General features: G+C 44.3%; 2 protein-coding genes across 2 annotated transcripts in view; both read right to left on the minus strand.

Moving 5' to 3' along the window:
• Positions 1-11,511, minus strand: part of SLC9A4 (solute carrier family 9 member A4) — a 52,912-nt gene extending 41,401 nt beyond the window's left edge. Inside the window, exons 1-2 of the mRNA XM_038770136.1 lie at positions 10,795-11,511; positions 2,781-3,244 (exon numbers count right to left, since the gene is read on the minus strand). Coding sequence (XP_038626064.1) covers positions 2,781-3,244; positions 10,795-11,071 — 741 coding nt within the window. The 5' untranslated portion in view covers positions 11,072-11,511. The remainder of the gene's footprint in view (positions 1-2,780; positions 3,245-10,794) is intronic.
• Positions 11,512-21,243: 9,732 nt separating this feature from the next.
• The window catches only part of LOC119921685 (interleukin 18 receptor accessory protein), a 37,364-nt gene continuing 34,327 nt past the window's right edge, over positions 21,244-24,280 (minus strand). The window contains exons 9-10 of the mRNA XM_038741767.1: positions 23,420-23,593; positions 21,244-21,671 (exon numbers count right to left, since the gene is read on the minus strand). Coding sequence (XP_038597695.1) covers positions 21,244-21,671; positions 23,420-23,593 — 602 coding nt within the window. The remainder of the gene's footprint in view (positions 21,672-23,419; positions 23,594-24,280) is intronic.

Below are 24,280 nucleotides of genomic sequence, written 5' to 3' on the forward strand. Positions count from 1 at the left end.
AGCAGACCCAGTTCAGTCATGGTTGCAGTGACTGTGTCTCATCTAATTGTACTGTATCTTCTCCAGTGCTTTGCATAGTGCTTGGCACCTAAATACCACAGTTATTATCATAATTATTAGCTCATAGGGATAAATATCCATTTAGTCTCCATAATACCCCCAGAAGCATCTTTGCTTCTTCACTGGACTGTAAGCTCCTTGGGGGCAGGGAACCTGTCTACCAATTCTGTTTTATTGTACTCTCCCAAGTGCTTAGTACAGTGTTCTGCACACAGTAAGCACTCAATAAATAAAATCGATTGATTGATTGGAGCTGTCATCATTAGGCTACCCTATTCCATATGTGGTCAGAGCCAATGCTATGATAACAATTATTGTTTCTATGGCCAGCTAGGAAGCAGGCTCAACAGATCAGTCATATTTATTGAGTGTGCAAAGCACTGAACAAAGTGCTTAGGAGAGAACAACATAACAGAGTTGGTAGACAACTCAAGGAGCTTACAGCTAGAGGGGAAATATATATGTACAGTCTAGTGGGGACAGATAGATGCTGAGAATAGATCTCAGGATTTCAAAGACTCCACTATCTTCATTATCTTCAAGAACAGCAAGAAAAAAGACTGCAGCAATTACTATCCATCTCCCTAGTTATGCACTTACTATATGCAAGGGTAGATAAAAGATAGGTTGGACACAGTAAATCAATTGATCAGTCATATTTATTGAGGGCTTACTGTGTAGAGCACTTTACTAAGCACTTAGTAGAGTACAGTTTAGCAGAGTTGGTAGACACATTCCTTACCCATCCCTGTCCTACATGGATTTCACTATCTAAATGGGAGGGAGAACAGGTATTTAATCCAATTTTCCCAATCAGGAAACTGGTTAGTGATTTGCCCAAGGTCACACAGCAGACAAGTGGCAAAGTTTAGACTAGAACCCTGGTTCTTTGATCCCCAGACACGTTCTTTCTACTAGGCCACACTGCAAAATCCTGGTCAGGGTTGCCCTGGACCAGATATTGCTTGCTCATCAATACCCCAAAAAGGGAAACACACATAAAAAGAAACAAGCATAAATGTTCAATATAAGGGTCCACTTAAATGGTTCAGGTCCTTGGTGTTCAATTTCTCTATTTTCTACATAAGGTCTACTTAAGGCCAAATGTTTCCTAACCACCTTAGCTGGCTTTTTCCCAAGAGTCTCTCTCCCTGTGAATCGCTCATCTGCCTTGATCTAGGGAGGAGTTTAAATAAAAGGCCAGCAGGAAAACTCACTCGGTTGTGCAACTGATAGTAATTCAGGAAGCTTTCATACAGAATTAATCAATAGTATTCATTGGGTGTTATGTGCAGAGCACTGTACTATGCACTTGGGAGACTAAAATAGAATTAGTAGACACAATCCCTGTTCTCAAGGATCTTGCAGTCTAATGGGAAAAACAGACACTAAAGTAAATTAGATTTAAAAGAAATAATTGAGTATATGAAGTACCTGTGGCCTAGTACATAGAGCACAGACCTAGGAGTCAGAAGGACCTGGGTTCTAATGACTTATCTGCTCTGTGACCTTGGGCAAGTGACTTCACTTCTCTGTGCTTCAATTACCTCATCTGTAAAACAGAGATGAGTTGTGGGCCCCATGTGGGACCCTGACTGTGTCCAACCTGATTGGCTGGAATCTACTCCACAGCTTAGTACAGTGCCTGGTACATAGTAAGCACTTACATACCATTAAAAAAATTCTGCCATGGAAGCTGAGGGCTAAAAGATGAGGAGATGAGAGAGCTCCTGAGTCTGGAAAATGTGGAGGAAACATTTCCTAAAATCTAACTTGCCCCAAGAAACGAACACTTTCAACCATTTGAGATCATTCAATGCTGTGTGCATGTATTTGTGAGAGAAAGCTCCTACGTTAGAAGTGCCATTCTAGAGAAGTATTATGGCCTAATGGAAAGAACACAGGCCTGGGGGTCAGAAGACTTGGGTTCTAATTCCAGCTCTGCCACTTGTCTTCTGTGTGATCTTGGAAAAGTCACCAAACTTCTGTGTGCCTCAATTTCCTCATCCATAAAATGAGAATTCAATTTACCTATTCTCCCTCTTATACTGTGAGCCCCATGTAGGATAAGGAGTGTGTCTGACCTGATTATCTTGTAACTACCCCAGTGCTTAGTACAGTGTTTGACACATAGTAATCTCTTACCAGATATCACAATTACTGTATCTGCCTTTACTTGGATGACCACCTGGGCATGACTTCATCATCATCGTTATCATCAGTGGAACTGATTGAGCATTTACTATGTGCACACCACCATACTAAGCACTTGGGAGAGTACAATGCAATGGAGTAAGTAGACACATTACCCATCCACAGTGAACGTACCGTTTCCCAGGTTTTACTTAACTGCATTTACCTCAGGGTGCAATGACAAGATAGAAAAAAATCAAGATGTAACTGTTCCTTTTTCCATTGTGTGAAAATCCCAGAAGAGCCCATAGCAGTGATTTCTGCACACTGAGCAGAAAATTACATTAAACTGAGGAGCTATTTGTCCAGTAAATGACACCAAAGTACTGGAAACCATTTGAAAGAACCCAAAGCAAATCCTAATTGAAGAAGTCAGAATTTTCACATCACATTAGTGACTCTGACCCGTCTCCCAACATGCCTTTGGGGATTGCTCCTTCCGAATTAGGCCTTGGGAATGCCAACTGGTTCCAGGCCCCACACAAGGTTCACTGGAGAAGGTAGCATTAGCCACAGAGAGAACTCACCACGCTGATTCCATCGTTGAGGAGAGCCTCTCCGAAGATCATCATGTAGAGCTGCTCGTTCACCCGAGCCTCCTCAAAGACAGCCAGGACGGCCACGGGGTCCACAGCCGAGATCATGCTGCCGAAGAGCAGGTTCTGCAGCAGGTTGACATCGCTGAGCCCAAATACCTTGATCTGGCAGATCAAGTACAACGAGAGGCCAATGCCGAAGGCGTTCATGAGAGCGCCCATTCCGGACCACCACAGGATGGAACCGAAGTTCTCAAAGAAGGGCCGGGTGGGCATGAAGTATCCCCCTTCCAAGACGATGGGCGGGAGGAGGTACAGGAAGTAGATGCTCGAATCCATGACTGGAGGGGATTTGTGGTCAGTGCCAAAGATGATGCCGCCAACCAAGGCACCAACAATGATCAGAAGGCAGCTTTCTGGCATGAGACCCGGAAGTCGGTGATAGAGATGGAAACCTGGGAAGACACAGAGCATGGGGCAAAATATTTACAATATCAGGTGAAATAGCATGGCCGAGTGGAAAAAAATACAAGCCAGGAGGCCTGAAGATCTGGCTTCTGGTCCCAGCTCTGCCACTAGCTGGCTGTGACATGTCAGAGCTCAGTTTCCTTGTCAGGAAAATGGGGATAATAATAAGAAGAATAGCAATAACAATAATAATGGGATTAGTCTCTATCTTGCAGGAATGTTCTGAGTCTAAAACAGTAGCAATCAATCAATCGTATTTATTGAGCGCTTACTGTGTGCAGAGCACTGTACTAAGCACTTGGGAAGTACAAGTTGGCAACATATAGAGACAGTCCCTACCCAACAGTGGGCTCACAGTCTAAAAGGGGGAGTATAAATGTATAAATGTAAGGTCATTGTGGACAGGGAACATTTCTGCCAACTTTGTTACAGTGTACTCTCCCAAGTGCTTAGGACAGTGCTCTACACATAGTAAATTCTCAATAAATGCCATTGATTTATTGATTGATAATTCACACAAAAGCTCTTTTGAAACTTAAAACACTACAAAATTCAAGTTCTTATTTTACCCTCTGGGCATTTGAAATCCACCCCTCCCTCACAGCCCTTAAGTATATATCTGTAATTGATTTTAGTGCCTGTCTCCCCTTCTGGACTCTAAGCTTGATGTGGGTAGGGGATGGGATTAGAATTTAATTGGGGGCAAATATTAGAAGTATATGAAGGAGGGAACCTTTTGTTGTGAGGATGTCAGTCTCTCATCACTGAGCTGTGGGAAGTTGTAGGAGTTGCTTGTGAAGCTGGGATGAAGGGGAAGCAGCATGGCTTAGTTTCAAGAACACATGCCTGCGAGTCAGTGGATCTGAGTTCTAATTCCAGCTCCACCACTTGTCTGCTGTTTCACCTGAGGGAAGCCACATCACTTCTCTGTGCTTCAGTTTCCTCATTTGTAAAATGATGACTTAATACCTTCCCACTGAGACTGTGAGCCCAATGTAGGACCTGACTATTCAATATCTACTCCAGTGCTTAATATAGTGTAAAGTACTTAAAAACCAAAAACCACAAACCAAAAACCAAAAAAAGAAACCACAATTATAATCATGAGTAAATGCACACAGTATGCACTCAATAAATACGATTGAATGAATGAATGAAAGTTTGTACATAAGGTGAGAGTAGAAGGGGTTCTTCAAACGATTGTGTAGGCAAAGTCAGTGATATAAGCGCTAGATCCAGGAACACTATAATAATAATGATGGCATTTATTAAGCACTTACTATGTGCAAAGCACTGTTTTAAGCACTGGGGAGGTTACAAGGTGATAAGGTTGTCCCATGGAGGGCTCACAGTTCTTAATTCCCATTTTACAGATGAGGTAACTGAGGCACAGAGAAGTTAAGTGACTTGCCCAAAGTCACCTAGCTGACAATTGGCAGAGCTGGGATTTGAACCCATGACTTCTGACTCCAAAGCCCATGCTCATTCCACTGAGCCACGCTGCTTCTCTATGTAGGCCAACTTACTCTTTCATTAAGCTATTTGCACGGCTAAAGTAATTCACAGATTCCCACAACCTGCTTTGAACATACTGTGTGAATTGCTTCACATTAATTTTTTTAAAAGCATCCCATAAGTGGAAAAGAAGCCTTTTATTCATTTGTTTGCTTAACATTTTTTAAGGCTCATTTCTATGAAAGAGATGAGAAAACTTTTGACCAGGAGATAACTAAAAGATCACCAGGAACGTCTGTTCAAAAAATAGGCTATATCTCTAACGAGTCCAAACACCTGGCTTGCTTCTGTTTGCTTGTCTTGTTGAAATAACATTACAAGATTTATAGTTTACTGAAGGCCATTGATTTCATTGAGACATTATAAAAAGTGAATGAATAAGGAGTTGAGCTGTAAAACAGTGATAATATTTCCTCCGGGCTTCCTAGAAATGCATCCATCAATCGATCAATCAATTGTATTTACTGAGAGTCTACTGTGTACACAGCACTGTACTAAGAGCTTGGGCACCAATTAAAAAGCATTAAAAGTACACACCAACAGTTTTCTCCTATTTTAGTCATTTAAATGCTGCAAATATCCCTTGAGTCTAACGATTATTCCTTCGCAAGTCGGAGTTGTGTCATTCCTCCCTGGCGTCCTTGGTTAGTGATCAGGTGCATTCTGCACTGCACCCTCTTCTCCCATCCATAACTATCCCTACCTGCTCCCCACTGGGTGCTTTATAAAGTATTTTCCTGCTCACTGACTCTGCTGCCCCGTGCCCCCCATCTCCAGGTCCTCTTCCCACAGACACACCTGGCATTGTTTTTTAAATAAAAAAAAAAAAACAGCTTGTTTCACTGCAGCATTTATAGCCAGCTCATTCCCCATCTGCAGCCTGCAGGCGATCATAACCCCTTATCCTGGGGGCCAAGGATGGGGGAGGAATCAGCAACAGCCATTGCAGTGAAATAAATTTTCAAAGAAAGTGGTGCTGGCCACGGAGGAATCAAGATGATGGTGTGATGGGATGGGGGAGATGAGAGGAGAATATAGAGCTGTGAGGTACAGCGTGGCCTAGAGAGAGTACAGGGCTAGGAGTCAGGAGACCTGGGTTCTATTTCTAACTTCTCCACTTATCTTCTGTGCAAACTTGGGCAACTCACTTCGCTTCTCTGTGCCTCAACTTCCTCACCTGTAAAAAAAATCCATTCTCTCTCCCCATTAAAATATGAGACCCATGTTGAAGAGGGACTGTGCCTGGTCAGTCATTGGCTTAGTGGAAAGAGCACAGGCTTGGGAGTTCGAAGACATGGGTTCTAATCCTAGCTCTGCCACTTGACAGCTGTGTGAACTTGGGAAAGCCACTTAACTTCTCTGGGCTTCAGTTAGCTAATCTGTAAAATGGGGATTAAGACTGTGAGCCCCATGTGGGACAGCCTGATTACCTTGTATCTATCCCAGCACCTAGAACAGTGCTTAGCACATAGTAAGTGCTTAACAAATACCATTATTATTATTATCTACTTCAGAGCTCAACACAATGCTTAGCACATGGTAAGTACTTAGCTAATCCCACAATTATTATTTAAAGCCAATGGGCTGGGTGGGGTGCTGGGGGGAGGTTAACCTGATTGCCTTGTGGAGATGCCAGGGAGGAAGAATTTTACTTCCTCTAAAATTAAATTGGCTATCCTATTGAGGAACTTTCTTGGGTTGGTGTTGTAGAGTGAGACATGGTATTGTTTGGGAGTGAGGCAGGGGCAGACTGACATACCACTCTCCTTTGATGTCTCTATAATGTTCCTGGAAGAACCCCCCTTCTGAGGAGCCAAGGTGGTGGTAATAATGACAATAATAATGTTTATTATTTTATTAGTATGGTACTTAAGTGTTTACTATGTGCCAAGTACTGTACTAAACACTGGAATAGATATGAGATAATCAGTTTGGACACAGTCCCTGTCCCACATGGGGCTCACGGTCTAAGTCGGAGGGGGTAGAATGTAGTCCCGAGTTTACAGATGAGGAAACTGAGGCATAGAGAAGTTAAGTGACTTACCCAAGGCCACACACCAGGCAAGTGGCTGAGCTGGGATTAGACTCCAGGTCCTCTGACTCTCAGGCCAATGCTCTTTCCACTAGGCAAGAATTTGCCTTCTCAAGGACTGCATTTATATGCATTTACAGGCAAAAAGTAGGACAATTTTCTATAGTTCAAAGAGGAATGAGGAGGAGGGAGCTTCAAAGAGGCTGGGGCAGAGGTCCTGGTGAATGAAGAGAAGATGGGATAGGAAAGATGAAGAGCAGAAAGCAGACTGATTATAAAAGAGAGGCAGAAAGGGGCGCTCTCTCTCTCTCTCTCTCTCTCTCTCTCAGGGCCATAGAGAAAACAGTAAGTCTAAGAGCACAGAAATAACCCAGCCCCTTCACTCCCAGCCCCCACCACACTGCTGCCATGGGTTCTTGGTGTTTTGGCAGGTCCATGATCGGTCCTCATTGCTGTCTCCCAGGCTCCCACCCAAAGGGACAGCTCAAGGTCACCGGAGGAAGTCAAGGCCAGAAGCACGGAAAAAGGCAGTGGGGAAACTCTTCTGTTTTCCACCTCCGTGAGGAGGCTGAGCTCCTCGTTTCTGTTTTATAACAGCATTTGTTAAGCATTTACTATGTATCATGCATGATTCTAAGTGCTGGGGCATATACAAACTTATCAGATTGGATACATTCCCTGTCCCAGAAGGGGCTCATGGTTTCATCACCACTACCACAATTTCTGCTGCCCCCACTCTCATTTCAGGATATTTCATGGGCAGACTGTGATTTTCCTTACTGATAGGCCTAATGAAGAACTCCTGGGGCCCTGAGCCCTCATAAATACCAGGATTCTATATCCCAGAAACGTACCTTGCCACCAGAGACAGGCTGCTAAACTCTACCAACATCAAAACAACACAGCTGTTCCCAAATTGGTCCTAGAATGGAGACTATTAGAGCATGACCCTCATGAAGACCTTGTAACTATGAAGGATTCTGTTAGATTTTAAACTCCTTGAGGGCAGGGGTCATGTCTTCACTTCTTTTGTATTCTCCTAAGGGCTTAATACAATACTATGCAAAAAAGAAAGTGCCGGGAAATACTGTCTTCTTTAAATTATGGTACCACTATCCTTCCTGTCTCATGAGCCCATAATCTTGGTGTACCCTTGACTCCTCTCACTCATTCAACCCCCATATTCAATCTATCACTAAATCCTGTGGGTTCAACCTTCACAACATCACCAAAATCTGTCCTTTCCTCTCCATCCAAACTGCGACCACATTAATTCAAGCATTTATCCTATCCTGCCTTGATTACTGTATCAGCCTCATTGCTGACCTCCCTGATTTGCATCTCTCCCTATTTCAATCCATACTTCACACTGTTCCCCACATCACTTTTTAAAAAAACGCTCAGTCCATGTTTCCCCACTCCTCAAGAACCTCCACCATCCACCACCTCTGCAACAAACAGAAACTCCTTACCATAGGGTTTAAAGAACTCAATCACCTTGCCCTCTCCTATTACAACCCAACCTGCACACTTCTCTCCTCTAATCCCAACCTACTCACTGTACCCTGATCTCATCAGTCTTGTTGCTGACCTCTTGCCCACTTTCTACCTCTGGCAGAGAACACTCTCCCTTTTCCTATCCGACAGATAATTACTGTCCCAATATTTATGCTCCCCACCTTCACTCTCCAGGAGGCCTTCCCTGACTAAGCCCTCATTTCATCTTTTCCCACCCTCTTCTGCGTCACCCTGACTTGCTCCCTTTACTCACCATCTGCTAGCCCCATAGCACTTATGTACATAACCGTAAATTATTTATTTACATTAATGACTGCTTCCCCTCTAGACTGTAAGATTGTTGCAGGCAGGGAATGTGTCCATTGTATTGTTGTGTTGTACTCTCCCAAGTACTTAATCCAGTGCTGTGCACACAGTAAATGTTCAATAAATACAATTGATTGATACTTATTCAGTGCTTACTATGCACCAGGCTTTGTACTGAGCACTGGGATAGATACAAGCTAACAAATACATGCTAATGGACACAGCCCATGCACCATATGGGGCTCACAGTCTTAATCCCCATATTACAAATGAGGTACCTTCACCATCTACAAACAAATGAGGCATCACAAAATGTTTCAGAAGTCTAGCAATTCTAAAGATACTGGAAATCTCAGGGCCCTGAAGGACAAGAGTAGTGCAATCCCTCCATTCTTTTCAGACTCCCTACTTTACAGTCTCGTTCAGCCCACAAGAAGCAGTGGGGCCTAGTGGATTCATCCCAGAGCAAGAGTCAGGAGGACCTGGGTTGCAAACCCAGGTCCACCACTGCTGTGTGACCTTGGGCAAGTCACTTAACTTCTCTGTGACTCAGCCACTTCCTCTATAAAGTGGGGATAAAGACTGTGAGCCTCACATGGGACATGAATTATGTCCAAACTGATTAGCTTGAATCTACCGTGGTGCTTAGTACAGTGCTTGGCACCTAATAAGCATTAACAAATACTATTAAAAAAAAACTCAAAAAGAATGAAGGTTATAGCAGGGCCTTTTTATTTTACTTCTAGGTATTTAAACACTGCAGGCCGATAGACCTCAAAAGTAAAGAGAAAAAGAAGGCAGCTTCCAGGCACAGAAACCCAAAGGTCAATGAATAACAGCTTCAACTTTTCCATGCTTCTGCACAGTCCAGTCCTAATAAAAATACAATAACAATAATAGTACTAATACTAACAATACGAGAAGCAGCATGGCTTAGTGGAAAGAGCATGGGCTTGGGAGTCAGAGGTTGTGGGTTCTAATCCGAGCTCCATCACCTGTCAGCTGTGTGACTTTGGGCAAGTCACTTAACTTCTCTGTGCCTCAGTTACCTCAGCTGTAAAATGGGAATTAATACTGTGAGCCCCATGTGGGACAACCTGATTACCTTATCTACCCCAGTGCTTAGAACAGGGCTTGGCACATAGAAAGCACTTATATACCATTATTATTATGATTAGTGATATTTGTAAACTCATTATGGGCAGGAAACATTTCTGCTAATTTCCCTTGTATTGTACTCTCCCAAGTGCTTAGAACAGTGCTCTGCACATAGAAAGCGCTCAACAAATACCACTGATGGATTAATTTGTTATGCACTTTCTATGTGCCAAGGAATGTACTAAGTGTTGGGGTAAATGTAAGATAAACAGGTCAGACACAGGCCCTTTCCTATATGAGGCTCACAATCAGACTAAAACACACCTGGCTCTGAAGGAGATGGTAGCTTCATCACCAAATCCATTCAGCCCATAAACTCTCCAAGATCTTTTCAAACCACGGAAGTCATTAAGCATGGCCTTGCGTGCAAGGTTTTAAACTGGAGTACCATCTACTAGAGAACAGACTGAAGGATAACCTTCGCCTACTCTCTTCCACGTCAGGAATGAGAGGCCCACAGTTGCCCATCCCTTATCAGGTTCACACTGGAACAAACACCTAAGAGACTAACATTTTTGGTCCCAAGTCCCGCCAGCCAAGTGAGGACGGGAGAGAAAAAGGGGGGCATTATTAAGCCACCTGCTGCTCTCTACCAACTTTCGAAGATGGTATAGCCCATTCAAAGAACTCAACAGCGACCTTGCATTGCCTTTCTGGGAAAGAAGAGGAAACATACGACGGCAGGTTTGGACAACGCTGAATTTTAAACAAGTCATCCATCATTGCAGAACTCTGCGCTTTTCTTCTGATTACCTTCCAAATAATCACTGAGAATTTACACAGAAATTGAGAACAGTCACACACACCACCACTGAATGTGGTTCGAATGACCCCCTTGTGAGGTTAACACTGAACCTCCTTCGTGCCGCTCATTCAGAAGTTTGCTAAAAGCAATTTGCTTATAAATATGCACCGTGACATTGCTTATTTCTCTGAGGCGTGTTTAAATAGTTTCCATGAACAGAGACAATGACAACCGGGGAAAACAAGGTTCCATTTGGTACCCACCGATTTTGGCCAGGGAAGCCAGAAGAATCCAGAGTGTGACCTCGTAAGGGATCTGCACGTAGTCGTAGTCCAGGGAGAAAACATGCAGTCTCTCCCCTTGCTCTGAATCGGAGGTGGCAGCGGCAGCAGCGGCATCAGACACACGTGCCTGGGGTTCGTTCTCATATGCAGAGGAACTGGACAAATTAAAATCAGAAGATGCAGTGGCGAGCTTGGGGATCAGCAACAACAGCAACCAGCTCCAGAGTCCTGGTGGCATAAATCCAGAAGATTCCATAGCCGGGGTTTGACCTTCTGCTTCTATCCCTGCTTGCCTAGGAATGGTTTTGCCCACAAGAGTTCAGCACTGCTGCAATCAGGAGGCTGCATTCGTCTTGGCTAGGTGGTTACAGGTGTGGTCCTGGAGGTCATTCAGGTAGTGTCCTATCATATCAACGGGGAATAAACCCAGATTGTTTCCTTCTCTTGTCAGATGTAAAAGATGTCAGGCAGCATAGCTTCTGGGGAACGTGCGGGCATTGACGGATTATTTCAATCCAGAGTAGCCCCTGCACTGGCCTTGAGGCGTCCTCATCTGGACCGGAATAGCCACAGAAAATTCTCTCTCTTCATTCGCTGCCGGTCTCATTCATTCTCTGCAGCCCACTCTTTCCTCCTGAACCGGGAAATCAGGAAAGGCTCTGGGGAGCTGGTTTCAGAAACATCTTGAATCTCTGCAGGCAGGCAAAAAATTTTTCCAGAGTGCAAACTATTAAGCAGATGGGGCTGTGTGCTCCATACTTCCTCCCCCTCCTCCTCCTCTCCTTCCCCCACTATTTCATTTTTTTCTGAATGACTAAGAGAGCAGGTAGCTCCAGTACCACTCTAGGCTCTGTTCACTTGCTTGAGTTTGGGGAATAAACAGCTTCCTCTGACTGCTCTCCAGCGGCTCCTCTAGCGACACCTAGTGGTCACTCGTCCCAACTGCCGCTTCACTTCAGATGCGGCATCTTCAGCACTGAGGCACACTGATATTATTAATAATGATAGTATTTGTTAAGCGCTTACTGTGTGCCAAGCACTGTTCTAAGCTCTAGGGGGGGATACAAGGCAGTCAGGTTGTCCCACTTGAGTCTCACAGTCTTAATCAATCAATCAATCGTATTTATTGAGCGCTTACTGTGTGCAGAGCACTGTACAAAGCGCTTGGGAAGTACAAGTTGGCAACATATAGAGACAGTCCCTACCCAACGGTGGGCTCGCAGTCTAAAAGGGGGAGACAGAGAACAAAACCAAACATACTAACAAAATAAAATAAATAGATGTGTACAGGTAAAATAAATAAATAGAGTAATAAATATGTACAAACATATATACATATATACAGGTGCTGTGGGGAAGGGAAGGAGGTAAGATGAGGGGATTAATCACTCACAGGCTCACAGAGAAGCAGCGTGGCTCAGTGGAAAAAGCCCGGGTTGTGGGGGGCAGAGGTCGTGGGTTCTCATCCCCGCTCGCCACCTGTCAGCTGTGTGACCTTGGGCAAGTCACTTCACGTCTCTGGGCCTCAGTTAGCTCATCTGTAAAATGGGGACTAAAAGTGTGAGCCCCACGTGGGACAACCTGATTGCCTTGTATCTACCACAGCGCTTAGAACAGTGCATGGCACATAGCGCTTAACAAATACCAACATTATTATTATTAATCCCCATTTTACAGATGAGGTAACAGGCACAGTGACGTTAAGTGACTTGACCAAAGTCACACAGCTGACAAGTGGACGAGTCGGGATTAGAATCAATCAATCAATCGTATTTATTGAGCGCTTACTGTGTGCAGAGCACTGTACTAAATGCTTGGGAAGTACAAGTTGGCAACATATAGAGACGGTTCCTACCCAACAGTGGGCTCACTGTCTAGAAGGGGGAGACAGAGAACAAAACCAAACATATTAACAAAATAAAATAAATAGAATAGATATGTACAAAATAAATAAATAAATAGAGTAATAAATATGTACAAACATATATACAGGTGCTGTGGGGAAGGGAAGGAGGTAAGATGGGGGGATTAATCACTCACAGGCTCACAGAGGAGCAGCATGGCTCAGTGGAAAAAGCCCGGGTTGGGGGGGGCCAGAGGTCGTGGGTTCTCATCCCGGCTCGCCACCTGTCAGCTGTGTGACCTTGGGCAAGTCACTTCACGTCTCTGGGCCTCAGTTACTTCATCTGTAAAATGGGGACTAAAAGTGTGAGCCCCACGTGGGACAACCTGATTGCCTTGTATCTACCACAGCGCTTAGAACAGTGCATGGCACATAGCGCTTAACAAATACCAACATTATTATTATTAATCCCCATTTTACAGATGAGGTAACAGGCACAGTGACGTTAAGTGACTTGACCAAAGTCACACAGCTGACAAGTGGCAGAGTCAGGACTAGAACTCATCACCTCATCATCAATCATATTTATTGAGCACTTACTGTGTGCAGGGCACTGTACTAAGCGCTTGGGAAGTACAAGTTGGCAACACATAGAGACAGTCCCTACCCAACAGTGGGCTCACTCCCAAGCCTGTGCTCTTTCCACTGAACCATGCTGCACTATTATTATTATTATTATTCTAACAATAGTGATATTTGTTAAAGATAATTATTATTAGTGTTACTAATAATCACAATAAAATTATTCATTAAGTACTATGTGCCAAGCACTGGACTAAGCAGTGGAGAAACTACAAGATAATCAGGATGGATACTGCCTTTGCTCCACAAGATCTGTTGCCGAATTGTACTTTCCAAGAGTTTATAGTACACTGCTCTGAACACAGTAAGCATTTAATAAATATGATTGAATGAATGAATGGACGAATCTATTTTTTCTCCCACTTAGACTGTGAGGCCTATGTGAAAGGGACTGTTTTATTATTAGGTATTTATTCCCCATTTTTACAAAAGTGGAAAGAGAAACACAGAGAAGTTAAGTGACTTGCCTAAGGTCACACAGTAGACAAGTGGTGCAGCCAGGATTACAACCAAAGTCTCCTGAGGCCCATTCCCATGTTCTTTCCACTTGGTCACACTGCTCTGAATTCCACAAAGTGACTCTGTTAGTCAACAGCATTTATTGCTTGCCTCCTAGTGAAGAGCACTGTACAAAGCACCATGGGGTGTTACAAAGAAAGTCAAAGTCATGAACCTGTCTCAGAATCAGGGTCGACTCCAGACGTTAGACACATGAGGCAGAAAAAAACGTGTGTCTCCTCATCCAGTTCTGTATGGCATCATCACATTGTACACATCATCACATGACTTCACCACATTATGCAGAATGTGAACTCAGTATGATGCCATTAGTGTTGTACTAGGTGTCCAATCAGGTAACACAATGGTGTCATATACAAACCCAGTCAAACACCCCAAACCTCAGACATTTCTCTAGGGTAACACTGACCCACACACCCCAATTGCCCCAGAGCCAATGTATTCCCTTATCTGGTCCGTGTTGATGTAGAACCCATCTTCAAATGGAATTAGTTACATTCATTTCATTCATTCATTCAATCATATTTATTGAGCATATACTGTGTGCAGAGCACTGTACTAAGCACTTGGGAAGTATACGTTGGTGACGTATAGAGATGGTCTCTACCCAACAATGCGCTCACAGTCGAGAAGGGGGAGACAGACAACGAAACAATACATGTGGACAAGTGTCAAGTCATCAGAATAAATAGAATTAAAACTAAATGCACATCATTAAAAAAAATAGAATAGTGAATATGTACAAGTAAAATAAATAGAGTAATAAATCTGTACAAACATATATACAGGTGCTGTGGGGAGGGAAAAGAGGTAGGGCGGGGGTGGGGAGGAGGAGAGGAAAAAGGGGGCTCAGTCTGGGAAGGCCTCTTGGAGGAGGAGAACTCTCAGTAGGGCTTTGAAGGGAGGAAGAGAGCTATCTTGTTGGATGTGTGGAGGGAGGGCATTCCAGGCCTGGAGGAGGATGTGGGCTGGGGGTCAACAGCAGGACAGGCGAGAATGAGGTACAGTGAGGAGGTTAGCAGCAGAGGGGTGGAGGGTGTGGGCTGAGCTGTAGAAGGAGAGAAGGGAGGTGAGGTAGGAGGGGGCGAGGTGAAGGAGAGCCTTGAAGCCGAGAGTGAGGAGGTTTTGCTTGATGTGTAGGTTTACAGGCAGCCACTGGAGATTTTTGAGAAGGGGAGTAATATTCCCAGAGCGTTTCTGCACAAAGATGATCTGGGCAGCAGCGTGAATATCAGAAGTTTTTCACCACTGCCACACTGAACAGCTCTGGGTTTTAATTCTGGCTCTGCCAATTGTCTGCTGTGTGACCCCCTGGGCTTCAAGGCTGTCCATCACCTCGCCCCCTCCTACCTCACCTCCCTTCTCTCCTTCTACAGCCCAGTCCGCACCCTCCGCTCCTCCACCGCTGATCTCCTCACCGTACCTCGCTCTCACCTGTCCTGCCATCGACCCCCGGCCCACGTCATCCCCCAGGCCTGGAATGCCCTCTCTCTGCCCATCCGCCAAGCTAGCTCTCTTCCTCCCTTCAAGGCCCTGCTGAGAGCTCACCTCCTCCAGGAGGCCTTCCCAGACTGAGCCCCTTCCTTCCTCTCCCCCTCGTCCCCCTCTCCATCCCCCCCATCTTACCTCCTTCCCTTCCCCACAGCACCTGTATATATGTATATATGTTTGTACATATTTTTTACTCTATTTATTTGTTTATTTATTTTATTTCTATGTATCTATCCTATTTATTTTATTTTGTTAGTATGTTTGGTTTTGTTCTCTGTCTCCCCCTTTTAGACTGTGAGCCCACTGTTGGGTAGGGACTGTCTCTATATGTTGCCAATTTGTACTTCCCAAGCGCTTAGTACAGTGCTGTGCACATAGTAAGCGCTCAATAAATACGATTGATGATGATGATGATGATGACCTTGGGCAAGTCGCTTAACTTCTCTGTGTCTCAATTACCTCATCTGTAAAATGGAGATTAAGACTGTGAAAATAGAGATTAAGACTGTGAGCCCCACTGTGAGCCCAAAGTCACACTGCAGTCAAGTGGCAGAGTTGGGATTAGAACCCAGGTCCTTCGACTCCCAGGCCAGTGCTCTGTCCAGTAGGCCATCCTCTAAACCCGGCTCTGCCAATTAGTTGCTGTGTGATCTTGGGCAAGGCACTCAACTTCTCTGTGTCTTTCCTCAGTTGTAAAATGGGATTAAATGCCTGTGTTCTTTCTTACTTAGGCTGTGAGCTCATGCCAGACAGGGACTGTGTCCAACTTCATCCATCCATTCATTCATTCAATTGTATTTATTGAGCACTTACTGTGTGCAGAGCATGGTACTAAGTGCTTGGAAAGTACAATTCAGCAACATATGGAGACAGTCCCTACCCAACAACAGGGTCACAGTCTAGAAGGGGGAGACAGACAGCAAAACAAAACAAGTAGAGAGGTGTCAATACCATCAAAATAAATAGAATTATATATATATACATAATAAAATAGAGTAATAAATATGTACAAGTATACAAAAGTGCTGTGGGGAGGGGAAGGGGGTAGGGCAGAGGAAGGGAGTGGGGTTGGTAGGGAGGGGAGGAGGAACAGAGGATGGGGGGCTCAGTCTTGGAAGGCCTTCTGGAGGAGGTGAGCTCTCATTAAGGCTTTAAAGGGAGGAAGAGAGCTAGTTTGGTGGATGTGCGGAGGGAGAGTATTCCAGGCCAGAGGTAGGATGTGGGCCAGGGGTCGATGGTGGGACAGGAGAGAACGAGGCACAGTGAGGAGGTTAGCGGCAGAAGAGCAGAGGGTGCAGGCTGGGCTGTAGAAGGAGAGAAGGGAGGTGAGGTAGGAGGAGGTGAGGTGATGGAGAGCCTTGAAGCCGAGAGTGAGGAGTTTTTGCTTGATTCGAAGATGGGTAGGCAACCACTGGAGATTTTTGAGGAGGGGAGTGACATAATAATAATAATAATAATAATAATGGTATTTGTTAAGCGGTTACTATGTGCCAAGCACTGTTCTAAGCACTGAGCACTGTTTCCCAGAGCGTTTCTGTAGAAAGGTAATCCAGGCAGCAAAGTGAAGTATAGACTGAAGCAGGGAGAGACAGGAGGATGGGAGTCAGAAAGGAGGCTGATGCAGTAATCCAGTCAGGATAGGATGAGAGATTGAACCAGCAGGGTTTGGATGGAGAAGAAAGGGCGGATCAACTTGATTAACTTACATCTCCCCCAGCACTTAGAAAAGTAGCTCCTTAACATATACCATAAAAAAGAGCTTACAGTTAGTAAAGGAGACAGACATTAAAATAAATGACAGCCGGGGGTAGGGGGGTGCCAGGGTATAAAAATATGAACATAAGTGCCGTGGGACTGAAGTAGAATGAGGTTCAAAATGATTAAGAGGTCGAGACCCAAGTGTATAGAAGAAGAAGAAGAAGGAAAGGTGGGTAGGATGGAGAAATCAAGGGTTAGTTAGGGGAGGCCTCTTGAAGGAAATGTGATTTTAGGAGGGCTTTGAAGATGGGAAAAATGGTGGTCTGTTGGATATGAAGGGGGAGGCAAGGGGGAGGATATGTGCAAAGCTTCATCAGCAAGACAGAGAAGATCGAGGTACAGTGAGTAGGCTGGTGATAGAGGAGTGAATTGGTCTCAACGGCAGGGACCATGTCTTCTCCATCTACTGTGTGTTTCCAAATGCTTAGTATATTACTCTACATATGGTAACTGCTCAATAAATATTGTAGTAAAAACACAATGATGAATCAGACTCTATCATCCTTGAAATGTTATCAATCTTTAACTCAAAATGAAGGTTAATAAAGTGCCGGTGATGCCCATCTTCCACTAGGACTCTGAGATTGGAACTCATCTCGAAAAGGTTGCTGTGTGACCTAGACAAGTCACTTACCTTCTCTAGGCCTCACTTTTCACCTCTGTAAAATGGGGATTCAATACCGTTTTCCCCATATAATAATGATGGCATTTGTTAAGCACTAACTATGTGCAAAGCACTGTTCTAAGTGCTGGGGAGGTTACAAGGTGATCACTGAGCCATGCTGCTTACTGTGTGCAAAATACTGTTCTAAGCGCTGGGGAGGTTACAAGGTGATCAGGTTGTCCCATGGGGGGGCTCACAGTTTTAATCCCCATTTTACAGATGAGGTAACTGAGGCCCAGAGAAGTTAAGTAGCTTGCCGGAAGTCACACAGCTGACAGTTGGTGAAGCTGGAATTTGAACCCATGACCTCTGACTCCAAAGACCATGCTCTTTCCACTGAGTCATGCTGCTTCTCCGTGTGGGGACTGAGTCTGACCTGATTATCTTGTATCTAACCCATTTCTTAGCATAGGGTTTGGTCCACAGTAAGTAATTAGTATCACAATCATCATTATTCTTATTTACTGAAGCATTTCCACCTTCTCGAACACTTTGTCAGCTTCACCTATGAGCTGTACACAACAACAGATGGGCAGAACAAGGTCACCAAGTGAGCTCCTGAAACACTACCAGTTGGGTAGGGACCATCTCTATATGTTGCCAACTTGTACTTCCCAGGCGCTTAGTACAGTGCTTTGCACACAGTAAGCGCTCAATAAATACGATTGAATGAATGAATGATGAATCAATGGTATTTACTGAGCACTTGCTGTATGCAGAGCACTGTACTAAGCGCTTGCAACAATGTAACACAACAAAGTTGCTAGACACATTCCTTGCCCACAAAGAGCTAGTCTAGAAGGATTTAGGCAATGCTCATCCCAATTACAGTTTCATTTCTTTCTACAGAAATGCTCTGGGCATGTCACTCCCCTCCTCAAAAATCTTCAGTGGTTGCCTGTCAACCTACGAATCAAGCAAAAACTCCTCACTCTCGGCTTCAAGGCTCTCCATCACCTCGCTCCCTCCTACCTCACTTCCCTTTTCTCCTTCTACAGACCAGCCTGCACGCTCCGCTCCTCTGCCGCTAACCTCCTCACTGTGCCTCGTTCTCGCCTGTCTCGTCATCGACCCCCAGCCCGCATCCTTCCCCTGGCCTGGAATTCCCTCCCTCCACACATCCAACAAGCTAGCTCTCTTCCTCCCTTCTAAGCCCTACTGGGAGCTCACCTTCTCCAGGAGGCCTTCCCAGACTGAGCCCCCTCTTTCCTCTCCTCCTCCTCATCCCCCCACCCACCCTACCTCCTTCCCCTCCCCACAGCACTTAAATATATTTGTACAGATTTATTACTTTATTTATTTTAATTGTACATATTTGCTATTCTATTTATTTTGTTAATGATGTGCATATAGCTATAATTCTATTTATTATGACCATTTTGACACCTGTCTACTTGTTTTGTTTTGTTGTCTGTCTCCCCCTTCTCGACTGTGAGCCCGTTGTTGGGTGGGGACCGTCTCTATATGTTACCGACTTGTACTTTCCAAGCACTTAGTACAGTGCTCTGCACACAGTAAGCACTCAATAAATATGATTGAATGAATGAATTTGGTGGGCATATGGAGACAATGGACCATAGTCATGTAGCTGAGCGTCTGTGACAAGGAGAAAAAGAATATGGCACAGTGAAACACAGTCCTAGACAATGGGGATTCAACCATACACCCTTTCCTTGCTCCAACCAGTCCTGTGAGAACCCATTACAACCTGAAGAAATGGTCTAGAAATTATTTCCTGTCCTGCTACCCTCTCCTCTGACAGTGTCCAAAGGCACCAGTTTTGACCAGTGTTGCATGTGATGAGTTGGATGCCTCTGTGAAGCCAGCCGACCATCCATCAGGCCCAATCTCTTCCATATTGAAGCAGATTCAGAAATCAGAAGGTGAACAGCTCCATCTTCTATACACGCACATTTCCCTACAGCTTGCCCCAGTGGTGAGTCAATCAATCAATCAATGGCACTTATGGAGAGCTTACTATGGGTAGAGTACTGTACTAAGCTCTTGGGAGAGTACAACAGAATTAGCAGAGACATCCCCTGCCCATTATGAGTTTATAGTTTAGAGAATGCAGAGTGAAATGGCCTTACATTAGTATATGAGGTTGAATCATCTTCAAAGCCCTTCTGGAATCACATCTCCTCCTGGAGTTCTTCTTTGAGTAATTTCCATTCTTCCCAGGTTTTTTCCATGCAATGACCACTTAAGTAATTCTGTACCACATCTAAGGGTATATCTAACATTCATTTTATTTAAGTACTAATTCATGCACATATCCCCTTTTCATTCTTTCTCCAATTGGTAATTTTTTTTAATGGTACTTATTAAGTGGTTCTGCTCAATAAATATAATTTTAAAAAAGGTCACAACTTTTCTGTGGCTCATTTATCTCACCTGTAAAATGGGGATTAAGACTGAGAGCCCCATGTAGGATATGGACTGCACTTAACCTGATTACCTTGTTTAGTCTACCCCATTACTTAGAAAAGTGCCTGGCACATAGTAAGCACTTAACAAATATATAAAAACATGCTTACTATATGCCAGGCACTGTGCTAAGCACTGGGGTAGATACAAGCTAATCAGGTTAGAAACAGTCCAGAAACAGTCCATGTTCTACATAGGGTCATAGTCTTAATCCCCATTTTACAGATGAGGTAACAGACACGGAGAAGTTAAGTGACTTGCCGAAGGTCACACAGCTGACAGGTGGCAGATCTGGGATTGGAACTCAGGTCCTCTGACTCCCAACACTGTGCTCTTTCCACTAGGCAAAACTGGTTGTCTTTAATCATCTGTATCCCCATTAGATAGTAAGTTCTTTGAAGGCAGGGATCATGGTTTCTAATTCTATCCCTCTTTCCCAAGTTTTAAGTCCAGAGTTCTAAACACAATAGGCATTTGCTTGATCTACTGAATGTCCCCTGAAAGGTTGAACTCTGGTACCTAAGAAGAATCTGAAAGATTGAAACTAGCCTCAAATAAGCATATACTGCTTCATATGAATGATCAATCCAAAAGACTATCACCAAAGTTACCCGAAGAAATATTTCATTTATCCTCTACCAATCATGATGTTCAGTATATATGCATAGAACACTGTTGCATGATATTCAGGAAGTGGTAAATTTAAAAAAGCAGTGGAGTCACAAGTCACTTTATGGTGAAAAACCTCTAAATTGAAAATGATTGAGGAATGTGTTACCCTTGACATGCAAAGTAGGTTTGTCACTACAGCCTCCTCAGCTTGGATGGTATAAGAAACCTAAGTGGTAAAATTATTCCCTTCATCTTGTTGATGTACATCTGACAATAACAGCATAAATATTTGCTGACTTTTCAACGTCATTGCAAAGTTAGTACAGCATCATCTAGAAGGGTGAGAAACTCAGTTCGAGTTCAATCAACCAGTGGTATATATTGTGTGCTTACTGTCTGCAGAGCACTGAGCTAAACACTTGGTAGAGTACAATGCAAGAGTTGCCAGACTAGTTCTCTGTTCACAAAGACTTTATGATATTTGAGTTCCTTTCTCGTCTCCCTTATTGGTTCCATGAGTTTCTTTCAGGGGTTTCTCCTCATGTGAATCGTTTCTTGGAAAAATCTCCAGCTCTGTGCTCCTTAATCCCCTCGAGGTTTTCACTGGCATATGGTAGCGCACTGAGCTCCAAAACCTGGAGTTGGCAGAAGCAGATTTCAAACCTTTCCAGGGGATCATGGGTAAAACACTGAGGGCTTTCTTCACCAGGTGAGGTAAGTGAGCTGGTTCTTTGAAGGGATGAAATTTAATTAAAATCAGCTTTAGTGTTTGATCTCCTAGAGCACAATTTACTGCTGCTTGCAGCTCAAAGATGCTGGGTCCACTGATGTAGTTGGGGCTCAGGATGAAGATTCCTCTCCTGCTCCGTTTAATTACAGTCACAATGTCATCAGTGTAGGCTAAAAAGAGAAGGGGGGAGAGTTTCATTTTTGGTAATGACTTCTGGCTCCACTCACCCATAGGGACGTAGAATTCTGCATTTCCCTGAATTGTTCATAGCATTTTTATAAAGTTAACTTCTCTGATCCTTCTGGAGAGAGGAAAATGACTCACTGGGTTAAAGTACAGCATCTCTTTCAAATCACCCCGGAACCGGTTAGTGAATGGAAAGAAAAATTTGGTCCTTGCACCCTAGGGTTTTGAGAGGCAAAATTTGCCAGGCCAGAAGTAAATATGGCCCCATATCCTGTAATACGTAGGTTTAGGCCCAGTATGTCTAATCTCCCCAGAATTCCCTTTGACAGGGCAGGTGGAAGAAGTGAAGGTCAGAGTTACAGAGCAAGAAGAGTGAACAGTAGCTCAGGCCAAAGTGGCAACCTCTGTGTGGTGCTACTCATGTTCCTTAGCCAAGGTTCAATTTTTGGTCTAGAGCTGTATTATCCGTTCTACAACAAGGCAACAGCCCAGCAGTACCCAAAAGAGTCTGTACTCTGAACCAATCTCTTGCATGGCATAAACTGTTCAGTCATTCCCAACTTAATTTTCAATCCACTCAGCTGGGGATTAGAAGGTCATTGAGCCTGGTTTGTTTTGCAATTAGTATGTTGGCTTGTGGAGACAAGGCAGCTGGGCTAAGGTGCATTCTTCTTGGTTGCCCCAAGAGTATGCAGGATTCCCTCTCCTCCTACCCTCAGGACTTTCAAAAGCAGAATAAAGGCTACTTCTGGGAAGCAAATTTGGATTGGTGTGGACACTGGTTAAGACACCTTTTTCCTGCACCTGTTAATCTTACCCCACCGTCTACCCACCTCATGTTCTTCTTCTCTTCTTCTCCCTTTCCCCATCCCCGCCCTTCACCAAAAAAAGCTCCCTCCCTCCTTCAAAGCATTTCAAACAGTCCCCTCCCAAGAAGGCCTTCACTGATTCACTTCCAACCTCTCCAGTGATTCTTTTTAATGATATTTGTTAAACACTTGCTATGTGCTAGGTTCTGTATTAAGCACTGGGGTTGATAGAAGATACCTAAGCACTGGGATAGTTAGAAGATACTATCCATATCCCACATGGGGCTCACAAGCTTAAATCCATTTTACAGATGAGGTAACTGAGGCACAGACAAGTTAAGTGATTTGCCCAAAGTCACTCAGCAGACCAATGGCAGAGCCAAGATGATAACTCAGATGTTTGGAGTCCCAAACCCATACTCTTTCCAGTAGGTCAGGATGGTTCTCAGGAAACATCCATTGTCAGTGGTAGAGATGTTCCTATACTTCCTCTCTACATATTTCCTCTTTCTCTGTAACTCACTGTGGATGTATGGGATAAGAGATCTGGAATAAGTGAGAATGGAAAATAATGACTTTGTCCTCTAGCTGGAACCGCATGGGAACAAAGACTCCCATCATCCCCTGGACTTTACACCTATGTCCATGCTCAATCCAGTGCTCAATAACCATGAGTGCCTTAATATTGCTGATAGTAGTACTAGGGAGGGAATGCTCTCAGTCCAGTCATACCGGCTGACATCTGCGCTGGCCTACAGGGATACTTGCTAGCCAGTCCTTTTTCTATGGAACCAGGAAAAGCAAGTGGACCCCTTGAGGCAGCATCTGGGTGGATCAGGAAGCTGAAACGACCTTCACATCTAACACCAGCCAGCCCCTGCTGTCTTTGCCCGCCTCATTTCCCCTAGGAAGTGGAATCCTACCTCCTCCAGGAAGCATATCTCTTTCAAACAAACACAGTTTGTAGCCATACATCTTTTCCAGCACACTGGGGAGAAAGTCTAGTGCAAAGCTTTCTTCACTGAGAGGCAGAGAGTCTGGGCTTTCAGAAGAATCCGACTTAGCATATGACACGAAGGCATCATACTCTTTCCTATCTAATGGAGATAAAACAAGAAGAAAATGTGTGTTAGTTTCTATTTTTGATATATGGACCCTCACACTCTACACAACCAAGGCCAGCTGTCCCTCTGTCACGTGAAATCAGATATCCATACAGGATCGAATCTGCAGGACATCTCCATCTGGATGTCTGCCCACCATCTAAAACTCAATATGTCAAAAATAAACTCCTTACCTTTCCTCCCAAACCCTGCCCTCTCCCTGACTTTCCCATCACTGTAGATGGCACTACCATCCTTCCCGTCTCACAAGCCTGCAACCTTGGTGTCATCCTTGGAGAAGCAGTGTGGCTCAGTGGAAAGAACACGGGCTTTGGAGTCAGAGAACATGGGTTCAAATCCCGGCTCTGCCAACTGTCAGCTGTGTGACTTTGGGCAAGTCACTTCACTTCTCTGTGCCTCAGTTACCTCATCTGTGAAATGGGGATTAAAACTGTGAGCCCCCTGTGGGACAACTTGATCACCTTGTAACCTCCCCCAGCGCTTAGAACAGTGCTTTGCACATAGTAAGCACTTAACAAATGCTTAACAAATCCTCGACTCCGCTCTCTCGTTTACCCCACACATCCAATCCGTCACCAAAACCTGCCAGTCTCACCTCCACAACATCGCCAAGATCTGCCCTTTCCTCTTCATCCAAACCACTACCTTGCTGGTTCAGTC

Source organism: Tachyglossus aculeatus, chromosome 2, assembly GCF_015852505.1.
Source record: "Tachyglossus aculeatus isolate mTacAcu1 chromosome 2, mTacAcu1.pri, whole genome shotgun sequence".
Lineage (NCBI taxonomy): Eukaryota > Metazoa > Chordata > Mammalia > Monotremata > Tachyglossidae > Tachyglossus > Tachyglossus aculeatus.